The sequence below is a fragment of the Saimiri boliviensis genome, chromosome 21, assembly GCF_048565385.1.
Source record: "Saimiri boliviensis isolate mSaiBol1 chromosome 21, mSaiBol1.pri, whole genome shotgun sequence".
NCBI classification, from domain to species: domain Eukaryota; kingdom Metazoa; phylum Chordata; class Mammalia; order Primates; family Cebidae; genus Saimiri; species Saimiri boliviensis.
In genome coordinates this window covers 28,428,661-28,450,346 of record NC_133469.1, presented here as the reverse complement: position 1 = coordinate 28,450,346, position 21,686 = coordinate 28,428,661, and the positions used below count along the sequence as shown (strand labels likewise).

The window sequence follows — 21,686 nt, the reverse complement described above, 5'->3', positions numbered from 1 at the left end:
TGGACCACAAAACCCCCTTTTCCAGCCCCTGAGAACAAAGTATTCCTGCATTTGGACCCAGCAAAAGAGGGCTGGGGGGCTGATTTCACTCGGCAAATGGGAGGGATTGAGACACACTGAGAAAATTGATGTAGAGCAAGGGAAGGTAATCGGCATTGACAGAGCATAATGAACAGAGGAAGTGAGACGTCAGGCCTGGTCTTATTTCCCAGCAGGTGACTCGACTGTCTCTGCCATGGCTGGGAGGTGGGTGGCAGGGCTCCCCTGAAGACAGGCAGGGCAAAGCCAGCCCCTCTTTTGAGCAGAAATCAGAGGCCTCATGAAGGAGAAGTACTTAAAACCTAAAAGATGCAAAAGAAGGGCCAGTCGAAGTGGCTCACACCTGTAATCCCAGCACTGTGCGGGGACCGAGGCGGGAGGATTACCTGAGGTCAGGAGTTCAAGACCAGCCTGACCAACAGGGTGAAACCTGTCTCTACTAAAAATACAAAAAAAAAAATTAGCCAGATGCGGTGGCACATGCCTGTAATCCCAGCTACTTGGGAGGCTGAGCCAGGATAATTGCTTGAATCCAGGAGGCGGCGGTTGCCATGAGCTGAGATCGTGCCATTATACTCCAGCCTTGGTAACAAGAGCAAAACTCTGTCTCAAAAAACAAAACAAAGAAAAACGAGATGCAAAGGAGATGGCCATGGGCAGAGTGCCCTGGGCAGCAATAGCATGTGCAAAGGCCCTGAGGCGGAGACAGGAACTAACCATGGTGCTGAGAAACAGAAAGCTCACTAGTGCGGCTGAGCAGATGTACAGAGAAGGAGAGCAAGAGGAGATGCTGAAGATAGAGACAGGGGTCCCATCACTGAGGCTTGTGAGCTGGGCTGCAAAGCTTAGTTTCTATTTCAGTCTGCCAAGAAGCCATGGATGGTTTCTAAGGACGTAGGTGGCATGATCTCCCTCTGGCTGCTGTGGGGAGGGTGGGACCAGATTGGAAATAGGGCGGCCAGTGAGGGGGCCGCCATGGTCCTGCGGGAAGGAGGCGGTGGAGGGGCTCTAACCGGGGTGGAAGGGGTGGAGGTGGAGAGAAATGGAAGAATCGGCACAGCGGGACGTGCAAACAACGAAAGGTCTGGGCGGCAGGAGCAGATGGGCCATCAAGGGAGATGATGTCAGATGACTAATGGTGGAAGAGGAGGCCTCACGCAGGGCCCCTCTGCCAGGCCAAGGAGCTGGGCCGGGAGCCAGGAGGCAAGAGAGAGTCATTGTAAATAACGCAACAGGGCAGAGCAGAACACGGTGACACAGTTCCCATCTGCCCAGCCTCTACTTCAGCATCGGGTTTCAGCACCATGATCCTGCGGGTCCTCGGAGACCCTGGAGAAAGGAGGCTCTATTTTTTAGCCCCATTTTCCAGATAGCATAATGGTGTGTGATCCAGAAATGCTCTTTCCTTTCCCTGCTTCTCTTGGAGCAAACAGAGAGAGGGGCGACTTAGCCCCAGACAGAGATGAACACAGAGCAGTCAGTGGAGACAGCCGCTGGCCTTCTTAGCTCACACCGGGCTGGAGATGGGATTATCTTGGCCCCGATGGTTTTGGCATTAGCAGCCCCACCTGCTACTGTTGACTGGGGACCATGTTCACAGCACTGTGCTTTCTCTGTCTTGCTTCATGAAAACCTCACAGCACCTCTAAGAGAAAGGTGCCGCCATTAGGACCTTTCGATAAAGGTGGACTCTGAGACACACAGAAGGGAAGTGACTTGTTCACTATCACGGAGCTGGTCTGTGGAGAGCCTGCCTGTTCCAATGCCAGAGCTCAAGATCCTAACCCCTGAACTTCACTGCCCCTCAAAGAAAGTCGCTCACTCAAAGATCTGACCACACAGATAGAATGCATCAAAATAAAAACAGAGCACCGTTGCAGAGAAAACAGCTCAGTGGTTTGGTGCTATGACAGAAACTTCTTACGCAGCACCAGGAGAGAACAGACTAAGTTGGGAGTCTGTGAATGACGGAACTCAGAGTTTGAGCAAATGTGGTGGAAATATTGGATACAATGAGTTCTAAATTTCTCTCCAAAGAATCAGTATGTCATTATGTTCAGTTATTTGTCCTTTATTTTAAAGTTTAACTTTCTTGTTGTTCCAGCAAACAACCTTCTCCACCGGTTCTAATCAGTCATTCATGTCTGTTCCCCCCGGCTCCCGACTCTGTCCTGACTCATCCCGGTCACAAGTTTAAGTCACCTGCTCCGATCACCTTCCTTGGACCTACGTCCCCCTGGCTTCCTGCTCTGACCCACGCATAACCAACCTTCCGGCCAAACCGACTACCCTGCCACTCCAGCTCAGACCCCTGCTCTCTTTAAAATAGCCAATCAGCATTAGTCTAGCTTGTGCGGTCTAACCCTAGCCAATAGGAGGATGACACAGCAGTAGGGGTGACCCCCATCAGGCATCAGTACCCCTTCTCCTCACTTGTCCAAACGTGCAGCCACCATTGCTCCATCTGTGAGCCACACCCTTCTATAGAAGTAAACTGCCTTGCTGAGAGGATTTATCTTCAAGTGCTATTTCTTTTGCAGCATCGAAATTTTACTTATAACAGAAACATGTATCATTCCCGGAACCTGCCAGAGATGAACACATTCATTCCAAAGGAGAGAGGAAGGAAACCAGCATCATCAACGCTACGTGCCAGATTTCATCATGCGTGTGGTTCAGAACTTGGGCTCTAGAGCCAGACCTGAGGGAGTCTGCTTCTCCCAGCAACACAATCTTGCTAAGCCTGTTTCCTCCTCTGTAAAATGGAAATGGGTCCATCATAGGATCCCTGCAGGGTACACAGGTGAAAACATGCAAAGTGCTTACACAGCGTCTGGCAGTGAGAAAACATCACAAGATGGTAACAATTGTTGGGAGCTCCTTCATCCCTGGGAAGTGGGAATTTTTAATTCCATTTTAGAGAGAAAGAAAATGAGGCAGAGGCCAAAAGAATGGGCCAAGTTTACAGTCAGGATAAGCAGGGCCTCGGCACTGACCATCTTAAGGAGGAATTTTAGCCTTCCTCTTCCACTGGGATCGGTAGAGGGAGGTCAGTGACCCAGAGACCCACAAGTCAAGCAGGTCTAGATTTTAACAGGATCTGGATGGGCGAGACCAGGAATTTCCCACCCCAAGACCTTGCAGGGTAGCCCCTGGGCTGCTGCTGACAAGCTGTCTTCATGCTGAGCTTTAAAAGTTTCAATTTGTGACACTTTAGGGAGCAGAAAGAAATACAGGGCCACCTCTGGCTGATATTCTATTATGGATGACCCAGCCTAAGAATAATTCACTGCACATTATTTCTATACGGAGGCTGCTGACTGATGTTTTTATGAAGTTGGTGGCAAGTCACGTGAGGATGGAGCTCAGAGCCTTCTGTGGCCCAACACGGGTCAGACATACCTTTGAAAAGGCCTTTCCCTGAGGAGCTCCAGGCAAAGCCATCAGAGAGCCGTGGGGAGTCACGGGGGCTGGGTTGACAGGCGACAGGGAAGAATTACTGACGTTCACTCTCCAACCCTTGTGGCCAGTGTGACAATGAGGACCTGAGGTGACCGCTGACACTTCCCATCTTTCAACTCCAAGTAACCATCACATCCCCACGGACAAGGCCTCTCAGGGCAGAGAGGTTTAGGGTGAAATGAAGGCACCACAATTTCCATTTGTCTCCCGACCTAATGTGGGCTGGACCCCAATACTCTCAACAACACAACTTATTTGATTTCAGTTGAAGTTCATTAGATTTTTCTTTCTCTTCCAATTTTTTACTTTTTGTAAAATTAACAGAACAATGGCACGTGTGTGTAGGTACAAAGCACCAAAATGCTTTCAGTAGCCAGAAAAAGCACCTTCTTCCCCGCCCGTACCAGTACTAAGTCATTCTATTGTTCTCTAATTACAGCAGCCAGGCTTCCCCAGAACTGCTGGAATTCTGCAAGGCAGGCACTACGGAGAGCTTCATTGCCTATTATTCCCTTGGGATAGGACCCGTCTTCTAATAAATGGTAAAATGTTCATTCCGAGCCCTCCCCATACTGTAGTTATGGAGGGGAACAAGCTTCCAGGTCTTCTGCATAAATAAAGCACTGCTAAACTTTGGTCTGGGGATATTTGATGAGGTCCTGACTCTTCTGTGATTGTGGGTCCTGGAAGCCTGGAGTTCCCGGGGAGGTGGGGAAGATGAGATGAGCAGCCAGGCGCAGTGGCTTATGCCTGTAATCCCAGCACTTCTGGAGGCAGAGGTAGGTGGATCACCTGAGGTCAGCAGTTCAAGACCACCCTGACCAATATGGAGCAACCCCGTCTCCACTGGAAAAAAAAAAAAAAAAATTATCAGGGCATGGTGGCGCATGCCTGTAATCCCAGCTACTCCAGAGGCTGAGGCAGGAGAATCACTTGAACCCAGGAGGTAGAGGTTGCAGTGAGCCGAGATCTCGCCATTGCACACCAGCCTGGGCAACAAGAGCAAAACTCCGCACCATGTAGGGTTAAAGAATGGGAGAAAAGGAGAGGTTGCATTCTCGACGTTCTCCACCACCAGGGGGTATGTTTGACATCATACATTATCATGTGGTGGTTAGGAGCGGACCCAAAGGTCAGGCAGAATTGGATTTCAGTGCAACCACTTCCACCTATTAGCCTGTGACCTTGGGCAGGTTACCGAACTTTGATCTTCCCCATCTGTATTGGTCTGTTCTCACACTACTAATAAAGACATACCTGAGACTGGCTAATTTATAAAGGAAAGAGGTTTAATGGACTCACAGTTCCTCCTGACTGGGGAGGCCTCACGATCATGGCAGGAGGCAAAAGAGCAGCAAAGGCATGTCTTACGTGGCTGCAGGCAAGAAGGTATGTGCAGGGAACTCCCGTTTCTAAAACCATCAGATCTCGTGAGATTCAGTGTCACAAGGACAGCAAGGGACAGACCCGCTCCCCGTGATTCAAATACCTCCCAGTTCTCTCCCATGACACATGGGAACTATGGCGGAGTTACTTCTTATTGAAGATGCGATTTGTGTGGGAACACAGTCAAACCATATCATCATCCAAAAAATGGCGGACAAAATGATGTGCGTTCATGGAGTAGGACCGCTAAGTACAGCTGTATCAGTTGTGCACTGTACAAGCCTAGGAGATGTCATGCGTGTAGGTGATGAGGATGAGCTCTTACTCTCTGCCACACACTGCTCTGAACACTTTGCATGTATTAATTTATCTAACTTTCAGAATAGCACTCTGAGGTAGCATCAACAACCATTCCTGTTGTTATCGTTGAGGAAACTGAGGAACAGAGAGGTTGAGTGACTTACTGATGGTCATTCAAATATTAAGTGGCAGAGCTGGGATATGAAGCCAGGTAGTCTGGTCACCAAGTTCCCACTCTGAGCCATTACCTTGCACTCCCTTGGAAACAATAGTGTCCATGACAGACGCTCAGTACAGAAAATGTGGTATGGTTCATGCCCAGCATGGCTCCCCCTTCTTTTGGGAAAAGGAGCCCATCTTCCTTGTGATAAATGTCCATCTCCAAATAGCCATGTGCTTTTAATGGTGCTGATTCGGCTCACCAAGCTCAGGGAAGGGCACATGCCCCAGCCTAGCCAATTAGAGCATCGCCTCCTGTTGGCCATAGCGGTTAGTTTTGGAATAATAACATGGTTGACACTAAGATTTTTGCTGAGACTGTGAAAACAAACTTCACTCTTTCTGAAGCAGGATAAAAGCGTGGAATGTCTGGGCAAGATGGAAGAGTCTGCCTAAGAATACAAGCTGGAAGATGCCTAAGATATAAGCTGACGTTGAGGAAGCCAAGCTAAGCTGTGGCAGAAACGTAATCTTGATGACATAATCGGAATGCCTAGATCTAGCCAAACCCGAAGGCAGTCCTAGCCTCAGAACTTTTCAGATATTTTGGCCAGTAACTTCCCTTTTTCTATGCAAACCAACTTGAAGTGGGTTACCACCCAAAACCCAGATACAGCATGAATGAGTTAAAGGAGGTAATGCATACATGACATTGGCCACAGAATAAACACTCAAAAAACACTGCTATCTGTCAAGCCCAGTGGCTCATGCCTGTAATCCTAGCACATTGGGAGGCCGAGGTGGGAGTATCACTTAAGGCCAGGAGTTCCAGACCAGCCTAGGCACCATAGCTAGATCCCATCTCTACAACGAGTAAAAAAATTAGCCGGGCGTGGTGGAGCGCCTGTAGTCCCAGCTACCCACGAGAGCGAGACAGGAAGATTCCTTGAGCCCAGGAGTGCAAGGCTGCAGTGACTATGATTGTAGCATTGCCACAGCTTGGGCAACTCCATCTCTTAAGCAAACCAAACACTGCCATAGTGTTAATTGATGCTCATCTACCAAAATATTTGATCAAAGTAGTTCCACCCAAAACCCTGTGATAAAAATAGCAATTATTTCTTGTTTACCTGTTGTGTGTATGGTTCCTTACCCATAGGAGATAAATATTTCCCTTTCCCAATTGCTCAATGAGGGGAATAGAACGGAAAGATATATATATATTTTTTTTTTTTTTTTTTTTTTTTTTAGACAGAGTCTCGCTCCATCACCCAGGTAGAGAGCAATGGCAAGATCTTGGCTAACTACAACCTCCACCTCCTGAGTTCAAGCCATTCTCCTGCCTCAGCCTCCTGAGTAGCTGGGACTATGGTCATGTGCCACCACGCCCAGCTAATTTCTGTATTTTTAGTAGAGACAGGGTTTCACTATGCTGGCCAGGCTGGTCTCAAACTCCTGACCTCGGGTGATCCACCCACCTCGACTTCCCAAAGTGCTGGGATTACAGGCGTTAGCCACCGCGCCCGGTCAGGGAAGGAGATTTCTTCAGCACTCACTACATTAGGCCACTTCATATTCATTATCACTATAGCTCACAACAGCCCCGTAAGGAATCAGTCAGCCCTCATCATCTCACAAATGAGAAAACTGCAGCCCAGGGAGAAGTGATTTGCCCAAGGTCAGACCTGTGTCCTAGTGGTGGAGACTCCAAACACATGCCCTTCCTGGGACACCCCAGGGACCTCTCTACACACAAGTTTCTGTTGCTGAGCTAAATAAATCCAGGCCTTCTCTCCCCTCACCCATCTCTTTTTCATTCAGCATGAGGGCAATTGAGATTCCCATCACATATACATCAACTACAAACTGATGAATAGCATTACTTCTCTATGCGAAGCCATCTGCCTGCTTTAATACCTGGGTGAAATGTTTGCTAGGATTTGCTAAGCTGCTAGATGAGTTGACTAGACATATTGAATAAAGTGGGGAGAGGAAAAATTCCAGTCTTTGGGCAGAGAGATTAGAAACTGGATTTCTGGGTCTGGTTGAACAACTGAAGGAATTTAAAAATACTGCATCACAAACACCCTGAGGAAAGCACTCTGGTTAAGAAATGATGTCTTCTGGCTGGGCATGGCGGCTCACACCTGTAATCCCAGCACTTTGGGAGGCCAAGGTGGGCAGATCATGAGGTCAGGAGTTCAAAACCAGCCTGGCCAACATGGTGAAACCCTGCCCCTACTAAAAATATGAAAATTAGCTGGGCATGGTGGCACATGCCTGTAATCCCAGCTACTTGGGAGACTGAGGCAGGAGAATTGCTCGAACCTGGGAGGCGGAGGTTGCAGTGAGCTGAGATCACCCCACTGCACTCCAGCCTGGGCTACAGAGCAAGACTACGTCTCAAATAACAATAATAATAATAATAAAAGAAACAGTGTCTTTGGAAAGCTAATCTCAACACATTCCAGACCTTGACATCCCATCAGGGTACTTGGAAGAACCAACCTTCAACATTAAGGTTGGTTCCCCAAAGTGAATCACCCACAGCTCAAACTAGAGATAGCTCTCACATCAAACCAAATTGTTTAAATGGAAACATATTAAGAATGTCAGCCGGACGCGGTGGCTCATGCCTGTAATCCCAGCACTTTAGGAGGCTGAGGCGGGCAGATCACTTGAGGTCAGGAGTTTGAGACCAGCCTGACCAACATGGAGAAACCCCATCTCTACTAAAAATATAAAATTAACTGGGCGTGGTGGCGCATGCCTGTAATCCCAGCTACTGGAGAGGCTGAGTCAGGAGAATCACTTGAACCTGGGAGGCGGAGGTTGTGGTGAGCCAAGACCACACCGTTGTACTCTAGCCTGGGCAACAAGTGTGAAACTCCATCTCAAAAAAAAAAAAAAAATGTCCGGCCAGGTCCGCTAATGGTCTGTGCAGCTCAGAAGCCTGATGACAGTGGCCACGGGGGAGAATATCTTAAGACAGTATGGTGGCTACTCTGGGTGCCCTTTAACACAAACTATTTGGGTATTTATTGAACATTCCATAATTTTCCTGACATTTTGCTAGAGACCATCACTGATCAATATATGAAAACTCTTCCTGGCCAGGCACAGTGGCTTACACTTGTAATCCCGAACTTTGGGAGGTTGAGGCCAGGAGTTCGAGATCAGCCTGGGCAAAATGATGAGACCCCCATCTCTACAAAAAATACAAAAAAAGTTGGCTGGGCATGGTGGTATGCATCCATCAATCTCAGCTACTAGGGAGGCTGAGGTGGAAGAACTGCTCGAACCCGGGAGGCAGAGGTTGCAGGAGCCAAGATCACACTGCTCGCTGCACTCCTGCCTGGGCAACAGAGCAAGACTCTATCTCAAAAAAAAAAAAAAAAACAAATTCCTGAATATTTGTTTTTCCATCTTCTTCAAAGTAATAATAAATATTAGTAGTAGTAGTAGGATAATCACAACTGCTTACTCTCGTGTTTACCAGGTTGCCACAGATGGTAGAATTCTGTTCCCTAGAATGTGTATGTTGAAATCACAGCCTAATGCAACGGTATTAAGAGATGAGGCTTTGGGGAGGTAAAAAGGTTTAGGTCCAGTCACGAAAGTGGGGCCCCCATGATGAGATTCGTGCCCTTAGAAGAAGAGACACCAGAATGTTGCTTCCTCTCTCTGCACCATGTAAGGATACAGAAAGAAGGCATTTGTCTGTCTGTAGGCGGGGAACGGAGCCCTCCCCAGAACCCAGGCTGGTACCCTGATCTCAGACTTCCAGCCTTCAGAACTATAAGAAATAAATATCTGTTGTTGAAGCTACCTAGTTTACGGTATTTTGCCATGGCAGCCTGAGCTGATTAAGACATGTTAGTTTATAACATGTAACATTTCTAGGAAGTAGCTGTTTTCAGTTTCAGATGAGGAAACCGAGGCCCAGACAGGTTAGTTAACTCACCAGCATCACACAGCTAATAGGGAAGGAGGCAGGATCTGAACTAAAGTCTCTTTTAAGTCCACAGCTTTTTCCTGTACGCCCTGGGGAGTACGCTCACCACCGGCTGAGTAAAACAGGCCTCCTTTCACTTGTCTTAAGTCTGTTTCTTTGAGGGTTCAAGAGCCTTCCTAATTTTTTCCATTTTAGGATCTAAGGACTGCTTGAATCCTCCACCACTGAACAGACTTCAAAAGCTTCCATCCTGACTTCCTCTCTGGTGATGACGAATCTGGATCATACTCATGCTCCGAAGGAAGAAAATAGCACAGCAGGATAAAACGGCCAAAAAAGGCCCCTCCCTGACCCCCGACTCATTGACACCCCCTCTTTTATTATATTCCAGCACCCCTCGGCTCCCCTAAACAGCGCTACATCTGGTGCCTCCACGTCTGTCTCCCCACTGGACGCTGGCTCCAGGAGGGCCACCTGGCTCTTGTTCGACTCTGGGCCCTGACATAGTATGGACTCGACACACGTGACGTCCTAAGGGACTGAGGCAGACACGTCAGCTCAGTGACACCAGTGAACTCTCAGGGTGAGCCAGGGCTGCCTGACTCTGTAGCCGGTCTGCACCGCGTGTACCCCTGGGAAGAAGCCCACCACCAGAAGTGCTCCCCCGTTCTCCATGCACAGGTCTCTAACCCAAATACCCACAGTGTCCACAGAAAGGACAAGGGGTGGGACATGCGGGCAGAATCCTCCTCTGTAGGAGGAAATAACCTGGACAGGGAGGGTGATCACTGCCTTATTCCCCAGACCCCAGATTCCCAAGCTGGTCCCTTTCTTCAAAGCCAGAAGGAGGGCACTCTGGGAGAAACAAGGGAAGCCCAATTATAACCAAGTGTCCCCATTGTTCTAAGATACTGGTTTGATTTTCTCTTCTTTTCTTCTTTCCCCTTTTCCTGTACTTCCTACTTAGCCCTTTCTGAAATGCAAAACAGCCTCTCCTGTCCCTCTCACCCAACATTGCCTACGGGGCAAGCTCTTCCCAGTGCTCCTGGCTTTCCCTTCCAGAGCAGTTGATTTGCAGATCAAAGTATGTCCCCAGGAATGTCCCACCTGCAGGGGGTTGCCGCTGGAGGGTATGCCTAAGGCATGACCACTCGGCCACCTTTACAACTCACTCTTGCCCAGAAAGATGCCAACCCAACTGTCCACTAGGTAACTACCTGGTAGCTGGGAGATTCCACCCCCATCCTTGTTCACTTCCCACCTTACCTTATGGAGGTGTCTGCTTTTAGCTCCAAAGGTAAAGCGGCACATTTCAAGTAGGATGATTTGTGCCCTTCTCCCAAGCTAGGTTCAGAAAGAAACTCACTTTTCTTGTACCAGGTCTGGTTCTTAACTGGACTCTACATGTAGCGGCCGGCAACTAACCCAATTTTCAGTTACATGATTAACGGTCAGAGCAGAGGGCATTTTAATGAAATGGTCAGGGCAGAGGGCATTTTAATGAGATTGCTCTTTAACAAGTGGATTATTTTGCTAAAAAGAAAACACCGTGTGGGTGTGTGCACACACCCACATGAGCTTGGAAACCACCAATGTACTTCAAATCCTGGCAGAAACTGATTGGACACTGAGGGACTGAACCATGAGTTGTGAAAGAAAAATAGCTTCAGCCCCCAAATCACTAAGCTAAAGGGAAAGTTCAAGCTTGGAACTGCTCAGGCCAAATCTGCCTCCCATTCTATTCAAAGTCATCCCTCCCGCTCACTGAGATAGAGGCATATTCTCATTGCCTTTTTTTGGAAAGGTTCATCAGAAACTCTAAAGGATACACCCATTTGTCTCTCACCTATCTGTGACCTGGAAGCCCCCTCCCTGCTTCAACTCATCCCTGCCTTCCTGGACAAAACCAATGTACCACTTACATATATTGATTGATGCCTCCTACCTCCCTAAAATGTATAAAACCAAGCTGTGCCCTGACCACCTTGGGCACATGGCATCAGGACTTCCTGAGGCTGCGTCACAGGCGCATGTCCTCAACGTTGGCAAAATAAACTTTCTAAACTAACAGACCCGTCTCACATTTGGGTGGGTTCACAGAGTCTCGGCCACAGAGGTAGACTTTCCATCATCCTGCCTTACTCCTACCTCACCAGAATATCCAGCTAACCAGAACACCCTCCACCTGAAACGACTGATTAAAATTTGGATCCTAAGATATATAAGATTGACCCATTAGATTACATCAAAATCAAGAATTTCTCTTCATAAAAAGATACCACAGAGAAAATGTCATGGTCAACCCTAAAGTGAAAGAAAATAATGGCAACAGACACATCTAGCAAAGCGCTTATATCAAAGTAGCCCACAAACCACTAAGAAAAGTACAAACAACCCAACAGAAAAATAAGCATACGCTGTGAACAGGTAAAAATAGATTCTAAATGGCTGATATGCTTTGAACAGGTGAGCATCAGAAAAGTGCAAAAGAGAGTAAAAAATATTCCTCTTCCCTCAAGATAGCTAAAATGCCAATGGTTGATCATGATACCAAGTGCTGGCCATGACAGGAAGCCAGCGGGACTTTCATATTCTGTTGAAGGGAGTGCAAATGTCTACAGGGACCTTGGAAATCTGTTTTCGAATCTGCTTAAAGCCAGAAACCATGTGTACTGTGATCCAGAGATACACGCCTCTAGTTATGCACCCTACAGAAATGCATACATTTGCTGCTTTCCCATAAAATAATGTGGGAAAAAAGTGCTCACAGTGGCTCTATTCGTAACCCAAACCTAGACTCAACCCACATATCCATAAACAGCAATACAGATAAATTGTGGTAGTCACATACAACAGCACGAGCAATAAACCAATTATTAGGTTGGTGCAAAAGTAACTGAGGTTTTTGCCGTTACTTTAATGCCATTACTTTTGCCATTACTTTAATTGCTTAAAACACACACAATAATATCAATATAACTCACATGCATAAATGGAGGGGAAAAATGGCAAGATCTAAGGCCAGCACATGTGGATGGTGAGAATTTCTCTAAAGAGAAACATGGGAAGACAGAAAACAAAACCTGTTTGGAAGGGGATGGGTTATCATGCTGGCATTTGGTTCATCACCCTTTCTGCTAAATCTGCCTGGTGCCTTTTGAGAACTGGCCTGACTGCAAGGCCAGTGGAGGGTGGGCAGGGTAAGAAGACTTTATCTTCCCCAGGATTACTCAGTGCTTGAGACACCGGTGCTAGGACAACAAGCTTTTCCCTTTTGTTCTGGGACTTTCTGGTTTTAAAATGGAAAGTCGTGTGTCCTGGGAAACTAAGACCTGCGTAAACAAAAATCTCAGACCTGCATACCTAAAAATGGCTCTGAGTTGGGAAAATGGGGGTTCAAATTCCAGTTCACCCAAAATTGAGGAACATTCTACGATGCAACTGGCCTAAACTCTCCAAAAATGTCAGCATCATAAAAAAAAAGACAGACTGAGGAACTATGACACCATGAAAATAATGCAAGCAGTTTTATATTCCAAGTTGGATCTAAATTGGAAGATAAATTGCTATAAAGAACATTAGGGGGCAATTGGAAAAATTTAAATAGAAGATAAAATCAGGGGTCAGATAATAATTATTTTAGGCTTGGTAGGTCAAGAGGCAAAAATCAAGACTAGATGTGGGTATTTATATAACCACCTTAAATGTAACCATTTAAAAACAAAAACATTCTTTTCTCACCAGCTATGATGAAATAAACAAACAAAAACAACCACAGAGAAATACACAGTTGGCTGGACTTGGCTTTTGGGCCCTAGTTTGCCAACTCCTGGATTAGAAAATAAAGTGTTTTTAAATTAATATTAAATTTTGTGATTTTGATTAGGATACAGGGGCACCATGTCTTTAACTTGCTTTCAGATAATTCGAAAATATAATTTAGAGAGAGAACCAGATCGCAAATGTGAAAAAATATTAAAAGTTGGTGAATCTGGGTGAAAAACTCACATGAGCCTTTTGAACTATCCTTGCAACTTCTCTGTAAGTTTCAAATACTTTCAAAATAATTTTCTTAAAAATCCAAGTTCCACCCATCTCTGTGACTTTGAGCGATTTTCCTCTATGCAGAGCCACCTCCTACATAAAATGGGCATGGGCTAGGCGTGTTGGCTTATGCCTGTAATCCCAGCAGTTTACCAGGCTGAGGCTGAAGGACCACTTGAGCCCAGGAGTTTCAGATCAGCTTGGGCAACTTGGTGAAACCTCATCTCTACCAAAAAGAAAAGAAATAAAATTAACTGTTGATGGTGGCACATGCCAGTAGTGCCAGCTCCTTGGGAGGCTGAGGCAGGAGGATTGCTTGAGCCTGAAAGGTTGAGGCTGTAGTGAGTTATGATTGAGCCACTGTACTCTAGCCTCAGTGACAGAGCAAGAAGACCCTGTCCCAAAACAAAACAAAACAAGAAATGGCATAATACCAGCTATCTCCTCTGGAGTCTCGCCACCACCGTCCAGTATCTCCCCACTCATTCATTGAGCACTTGCTGTATGTAGCCACACTCCTACACACTGGTTCAAAACAGAAAAGGCTCCTGCTGTTGCAGAACTCACCGCACTCAAGTGTGTTGGGGGGATACAATCAAGTCATGATGTTGATGTATTTGGCACCATGATTGGGAGAGTGTAAGGAATCAATGTTCCCTGTCAATATCATTGTTGTAGGATAGTTATCACAACCTTGACAGGCCCTCCATGACTAAATGGTAACAGGTCCTTTTGGGGAGATATGCCCGCCTTCCTGCCTGTAATGAAAGCAGCCTCTTCCCACTTCATTCATCATAGCATTGAATGTATCAATATTTGTGGGGTGAGGAGGCCCATGATAACCATGTTTCTAACCAATCACAATTCTATCTTTATCTTCTCCAACAGGAGGTTACTGTTAATATTGAATCAATTCACTCCAACATAATCTTTTTTTAAAAAGGCTCTTCAAATAAAACATCGAGGGAAGCCACCTGTTCCATAGTTCCTGGCTGGGGAGAAATGTTCCCCAGGTGCCCACACACAGAAGACTCCCATCAGGGTCATCTTCCCAGTGCTTATTGTTTCCAATGTCTCATGGAAGCATGGGTGACACACAGTGACAAATGTCCCAATTAAGGGCACTGAGCATGAATCCAGGGTTATTCGTCTTCTGGGCACTAACAGACAGCCTCAGGCTATTAACAAACCACCACTGGGAGCTCATGGTATATGAGTTGCATGAGGCCTTGTGGCCCCATCTGAGAAAACACTGGAGCTGAGCCAGAATCCCCAAGTGGAAGGACCTACAGGAGCACTAAGCGTGTTCAGGAAGGATGTGGCTGGGCACAGTGTCTCAGGTCCCCAGCACTTTGGGAGGCCGAGGTGGGTGGATCACTTGAGCCCAGGAGTCCGAGACCAGCCTGGGCAACATAGCGACACCTTGCCTCTAAGAAAAATACAGAAGAGTTAGCCAGGTGTGGTGGTGCGTGCCTATATTCTGCTTGAGGTTGAGGCTGCAGTAGGCTGCGATTGCACCACTGCACTCCAGCCTGGGTGACGGAGCAAGACCTTGCCTCAAAACAAAACAAAAATTAAAAAAATAAAGGATGTGACAGCCCCAAGACAGCAGAAGACCAACAGGAGGTACATGGGTGGTGTGGAGGTAGCGGGTGCTTGAGTCGGATTCCCTCAGTTCAAACCCCGGCTGAGATTTTTATTAATTACCTTGGTAACTTTGGCTAGGTCTTTCACTATGTTTACTCATTGCAGTCCCTGCCTTTAAGGAGTTGGAAAGAAAATGGTGGAAACAAAGGGATAATTACAGAAGAGTGACAAGTCCTAACCAAGGGGTGGGCCCAACCGATTGTGAGGAAGGAGAGGCAGCACTCTCACCCCACCCATGGAGGTCCCAGAGGGCTCCAAGGGAGGATACCCAAAGTCAAGTTCACAGAATGCTTAGATGCTTACCAGGCAAAGAGGATCAGGGGAAGAAGCAAGAACCCAGCTGAGGGCGTCGCTTGGGCAAAGGTGAAGAGGGGAAGGCCGGTGGAGAGGCCACCAAGCCATTCGAAGTGAGGGGTGACAGGAGGATAGGTGCCTCCCTGTAGGTCAAGGTAAGAAACCTAGATTTTACGCTGAGGGCCAATGGGAAGCTGCTGATGGATTTTGAGCAAACAAAGAACCAACTTTGCATTTAAATGTTAAAATTCTCTCTCCAAAGATCAAATGGCACAAAGATTGCTCGGACAAGACCAGAGGCCAGCCAGCTTGAGAGAAATCCAAGCGCAAGAGATTCAGGTGGACTGTAATGCAGGCAGACAGAAATGTGGGGGGTGCATTTCAGAGCCATGTAGAGGGTACAGCGACTTGGTGGCAGCTTTGTTCTCAGCAGGAAGGGGTGAATACAGCCCCCAGCATGAATTAAGTAAATGACTAAAGCATTCAGTGCAAATCCTTCTCTATTTAACAGAAAGCAAATAACGTATTTCCTCTGTGGAAGAGATAAAGGTCAGAAGCATGAATCAAACAGGGGGAGGAAAAAGGTAACCACTGCCCTGGAGCAGACATCATTCCTACTTTCTCCTTGGAGGCAGGTGTTAGCAGCTGCTGCTCACAGATGTTATTTGTGCACAGCGATTATCTCAATTATATATCTTGGTTGTTGGAATTGCTTCTGTCTCCAGATTACTTTATTTCCAATGGAAACATTCCATGGGAATTAATTAGAAATTGACTCTGAAAAAAAAGAACAGGTGTCATTAGATCAACCCCACACTTTATCTGCCTACCTGTTCCAAAAGGTCTTATAGCATCATGTGCTCAGAAACTCAAAACTAATAGCTGAGACCAGTGAGTGAAAGCAGAGGGTCAAGGAGGATGTTATAGTTTGAGATCTTTGTCTTAGAGTTTTCAATGTAATGACGCCTTTCAAATCCACAGTCCAGTGTTCTTTATATCAGCCCAATCCACTGGGATTATGATGCCCCCTTATTAGGCAAGAAAGACTCTATGCAGGGCAGGTGGTTTGCCCCAGATCTGTGGCAGGGTAAGTGGCACTGGCAGGCTTTGAATCCTAGATATGGCTTTCAGGAGTCTCCTGTGCCGTATCAGGAGGGTCTCAAGCCTCAGGTGTTAACTGAGATGTATCCAAGGCTCCCAATAGAGGGAAACTGGGTGAAAAGAACCGAATGATTACTGTAGGGATCTAGACGTGGGGGCGGTGGATGGAGGGGGTGCCTACCCATTTGGAGAGAAGACGCTGTGGTTAAGTGAAATGCTGATGCTGCAGGTAGGGCCTGATATTCTGCACATCAGGGCTCCTGTGATTTAGCTGTGAACTTGCCCCCAATGCCCCCCCCCTTTTTTTGAAAAAGGGTCTTGCTATGTTGCCCAGGCTGGTCTCAAACTCCTGGGTTCAAACAATCCTCCTGTCTCTGTCTCCCAAAGTGCTGGGATAACAGGCGTGAGCCATTGCACCTGGAATCCTGCCAATTTTTATGAGTCCTTTTGGCCATACCTTTCTCTGCTCAATAGCTTTCTATGCCTCCCTATGGCTTTGAGATAAAACTGAAGCTCCTCAGCCAAGCTCACTAAATCATTCATTCTCACTCTGTCACTCAGGCTGGAGTGCAGTGGCGCCATCTCAGCTTACTGCAACCTCCGCCTCCTGGGTTCAAGCGATTCTTCTGCCTCAGCTTCCCGAGTAGCTGGGATTACAGGCACGCACCACCACATCAGGCTAATTTTTGTATTTTTAGTAGAGATGAGGTTTACCATGTTAGCCAGGTGGGGCTCGAACTCCTGACCTCAGGTGATCCACCCACCTTGGCCTCTCAAAATACTGGGATTACAGGCATGAGCCACCGCGCGCCCTGCCACGTGTTCAAGTTTCTGAAGGCTTCATTGGCTTTCCCTCCTCAGCCCCTGAGCCATCACATGATGATGATGATGCTCCGCTTTAGAAAAAGGGTTCAGAGAGGTCTCGTCACTTGTCAAAGGTGACAAATTAGCAATTGCTGGATCCAGTTTTCTTTACTCAAAAATTAATTAATTTTAAAATAGGTGGAAATAAGATGTGTCACAATAACATAACCCCAGCAGCAATTTTCTCATCTGCAAAATAGACATGCTACCACTGAACTCCAAAGTGTGTTCTGAGGGACAAACAAGGCCTATGGTTCCCCCAGAATTCCCTAATCACACCATTGCACTCCAGCCTGGTGACAAGAATGAGACTTTGTGTCAAAAAAAAAAAAAAAAAAAAAAAAAAAAAAAAAATGGAGATCCTGAATTCCAACCAAGACTTGATTTTTTTTTTTTTAAATGACAGGGAAGGGGCGGAATCCAGAAGCTGTGATTTTAAAATGGTGCATAACTTCTCTGATGGGCAGCTAAATTTGAGGATCCCCAAGTCACCAAGGGAAAAAAAGTCTGGTACATAGTAAGCGCCTGATAACAAAGGTTAATAGGACCCATATTGGGCAAACCAAGTTGTAAGGGTATAGGACATGTATTGCTGTGTGCCCTTAGGTAAATTACTCAACCTCTCAGAGACTCTCTCCTCATTAGTAAAATGGATTAAAAATAGGAATATCTGCCTCTTACGGTTATGGCAAGGATTTTCTGAAGTAACACACTTAAACGTTGCTAAACAAGCCTCATCTGCACGTCCCATCAATTCCAAATCGGTCCCAAGTTTGTCCTTTCTTGCCATCTATCAACAGTCTCCCAGCCCAGGTGACCATTTCTTCTGGCCTAGAAGGATGCATTAGCCTTCTGAGGATTTCTCCTCATGCCCTCCATAATCTGATCTCCATGCAGAAGAACGATCCTCTAAGACGTGAATCAGATGCTGTCACACTTCGCTCACCATCTCCCCATGGCTTCTCACCACCCTGGAATAAAATCCAACCATCCCAGGCCCTGTATGTTCTGGTCCCTGCGTGTTTCTCCTTCTCCAGGGTATTTTAACTGACCACCCAAGCTAAACAGGACGCCCCTGCAATTCTCCATTCTAACACCCTATTTATTTCCTTTCTCATTCAAATTAAGGTGTGGGATGATTCTATTTATTCGTATCACTGTTTGTCTTCTTTTCCATCAGATGTAAGTTCTGTGATGGTGGGTGCCCCTGCTGTCTGCCTATCCACGATGCTTATAGGTAGCACATTGCTTGACACACAGTAGGTGCTCCATAAATATTGAATGAATGAAGTTGTTCGGCACCATGCTCAGCACTTAAGCAGCTGCCAGCAGGAAAGTTAGCTCCCTCTCCCTTCCTCCTCCTGTCTGCTTTCCCTACCTCTGTCCCTCGAGCCTTCAGGCAAAGGACAAATACAGTACATTGGAGAGGAGATGCCGCACTGCCCCATGTCATCACTGCTTTATTTGATTAGCTCTGACTCCGGCATCCGGGACACGTGCGCTGGGAGCCAAAGCAACTGTACCCTGACCTCTGGTCCACGCGATCCCATCCTTATAACCATTTCCATGACAACAGCAATGAAAAGCCAAGGCTGTGGATTCCCTTTGATAGGAGCCGGATGCAGAGACCGGGAAGAAGGACTTTCAGAAGAATGAGGCTCTTTGATTCGGCTCAAAGCGCCTTCATTAAATACCACTTTTTCCCAAGAACATGCATTTTAACTCCGCAGAGGGAGAATTCTCATGAATACTTGAAAGAAGTAACAAAATCCCTGTGGTTTCTTTTCGAATACATCCACCCGTTGGGGGAGGGGAGGCCTGGGTGCTGTGGCACTGGGGACATTTTGATGGAAGACAGGCAGGCGTGTGGCCTTCTGCCAAGGGAGTTGCTTGAACTCAGGATGCCTGGCCCATCAGACAGCTCCTCTGCCTGCGCGGAGGCAAGCCAGGTGGCTCAAGATTCCCCATCCACCTGGTCAGCCAGGCAGGCAGGAAGATGCAATGTGAGTCCAAAGCATCTCCCAATTCTGCACTTAGAATCACAAGCTTTGTATTCAAATCCCGACTCTACCACTTACTTGCTGTGCTGCTTTGTGCATACCGCTTGCCACCTCTGAACAACATTTTCCCATCCGTAAAATGGGCACAATGCCACCTCCCCTTCCCTAGGGGCATCATGAGGATTAAGTGGAATGATATGTTCAAGCACAGGGGATTCTGACTTCCTGACACGACCGTGAAGAGGATAGAAGGACCAACCATCCTGGCTTGCCCGGGACCCAGGCCTTGCAGCGCTAAAACTAAGAAAGTCTGAGACCAAGACGGGATGCTGGGTCACCCTAGAAGAGAATCATTTGATGAAGGAGATGGCTAAGAGTTGTAGAATTTTCAAGATGGAAGAGCCCTCCCAGTGTCTTCTGGTTTGACCACTTTATTTCTACCGTATTCTTTCCAATAGCACGTAAACTGGGTCTGTTCATGAGAAAACCATAAACCTAGATTAAAGGATATCCTATAGGTTACCTGTCCAGTGTTCCTCACAACTGCCAGGGTCATGAAAAGCAAGGTAAGCCTGAGAAACTGTTCCAGACCAGAGTAGACTGGGCAGGCATGACAATAAAATACAGCGTGGGGTCCTGGGTTGGATCTTGGGAGAGGAAATGGGCATTAACGGAGAGACTGGTGAAATCCAAAGCCAAGTCTGAATTTAGGTTTTTGTTTTGGTTTGGTTTGGCTGAGGTCTTCTAGTTAAGTGAATAAGCTCTACCTGAAATGTTTTGTTTTATAGACAGAAACTGACAGCAGAGACTGAAAGCAGCAGACGCTCTGGGATCTCTGTTTCCAATTCATGGTGTTATATAGTCTCCTCCCTTCTGCTGCCTTCCTGGGGACCTGCTTGTCATCATGGGCTTTGTCTCCAGAAGGGAGAGAAGAGCACCGGGTTTGGAGTTGGGAAACATGGGTTTCAGGCCTGGCTCACCCTCTGACTGGAGGAAGAGACGGTAATCCTCCAAGAAGGGAGATGGTGGTGAAGGCAGCTGGGCTCAGCAAGAATGACTTATCCAGGGGAAGTAACATCAACTGCACGGGCACAACACTCCTAGCAACGCTCTGAGCCTCCCCAGGTGTCTTCAGCTCCCCACGGGGACTGGTAGAAAATCCTGAGTCCTTGCTACATCGTTCAGCTTTGGGACCTCTCTCCCCAAGGCTTGCACCACCCTGTAGGATACATTCACATTTCTCAACACCGGCTGCCCTGGGCCACACTGTCTGCCTCCAGAACAGCCCCCACTCTCATCACATCTCCTGAGGTGCTCTGCTCTGGCCTCACCTCTCTACCACCCTCAGACCTGCCACTCCACCCGTCCTCCTCTGAAACAGCTAGGGATAGTAGAGCCTGAAGACCTGGGTTCAAATCCTGGTTCTGCAGCTTTCAAGCTGTGTGGCACTGGGTGGGCCATCTCGCCTCTCTGCCACCCGACCACCTCCGCTTTGAAATGAAGTTGATGATCCTCACCTCACTCAACTCTCCTGAGAAAACCCTGCAGCACCATGTACAGAGATACAGAGGACCCAAGACCTAGTGAGGGCTCCAGCTGGTAGCAGCCAATGGTCAACATCATGTCTTGATTAATATCATTAGCATACTAAAAGGCAGTCAAACTGCCAAAGTTTGTGTAACCGTTACTGTTGTTAAGCATTGGTTTTGCATGACTGGCATTAGTGGCACTATTGCTATTTGGCTCACACCTGGTCTTGGCGGTCACCACACACACACACACACACCAGGCACACTGCACTCAGCCATTCTGGCCAGTGCTGATCTGCCCAAGCCCTCCAGACAGACGAATTCTGCCCAATCTCTGAAGAAGGCAACAGGACTCCTTCTTGGACCTCTCCTCCTCACCTACACTCCACGTGATCTCTGCAGTCTCGAAATGTCTCCCACCTCCCTGCGGGTCTGTGAAAGTCGGAGGTTGGCACCACAGTTCTGCTTGTACCTGGAAGGGGGAGCCATTCTCTCCAGATTCTCGAGACACCCACCTGGCTGTGCACTTTCTCCAGCTCCTCCTTGCTGACTGACGTCTTGCCGTCCTCCATGGTGCTCAGAAGGAGCTGCACATCTGACAACAGCGCATGTGTCCTCTTGAGGTCTCTCCGAAGTCGCTTCTCTACGTCAAAGTCCCGATGGCCAATCTGAAAGCCAAAGGAAGACCCATGAGCTTAGGTGACGAAGCAGTGGCCAGGGTCTAAGTTTTCCGGAACCAGGCTCCCTGGTTCAAATCCTGCCTCTACCACTCACAGTGTGTGGCCTTGGATGAGACCATTCTCCTCCCTGGGCCTCAGTCTCCTCAACTGAGAAATGGGATTGGCACCAACCACACTGGGCTGCTGTGAAAATTAAATACATGCCTAACCTAATGCTTGACACAGA

General features: G+C 47.3%; 1 protein-coding gene across 3 annotated transcripts in view; it reads right to left on the bottom strand.

Moving 5' to 3' along the window:
- MYO18B (myosin XVIIIB) overlaps nt 1-21,686 on the bottom strand; it is a 286,207-nt gene that overhangs the window by 87,132 nt on the left and 177,389 nt on the right. For all 3 annotated transcript variants that reach the window (XM_074390993.1, XM_074390995.1, XM_074390994.1), the window contains exon 34: nt 21,296-21,448. In XM_074390993.1, the coding sequence (XP_074247094.1) occupies nt 21,296-21,448 (153 nt within the window). The remainder of the gene's footprint in view (nt 1-21,295; nt 21,449-21,686) is intronic.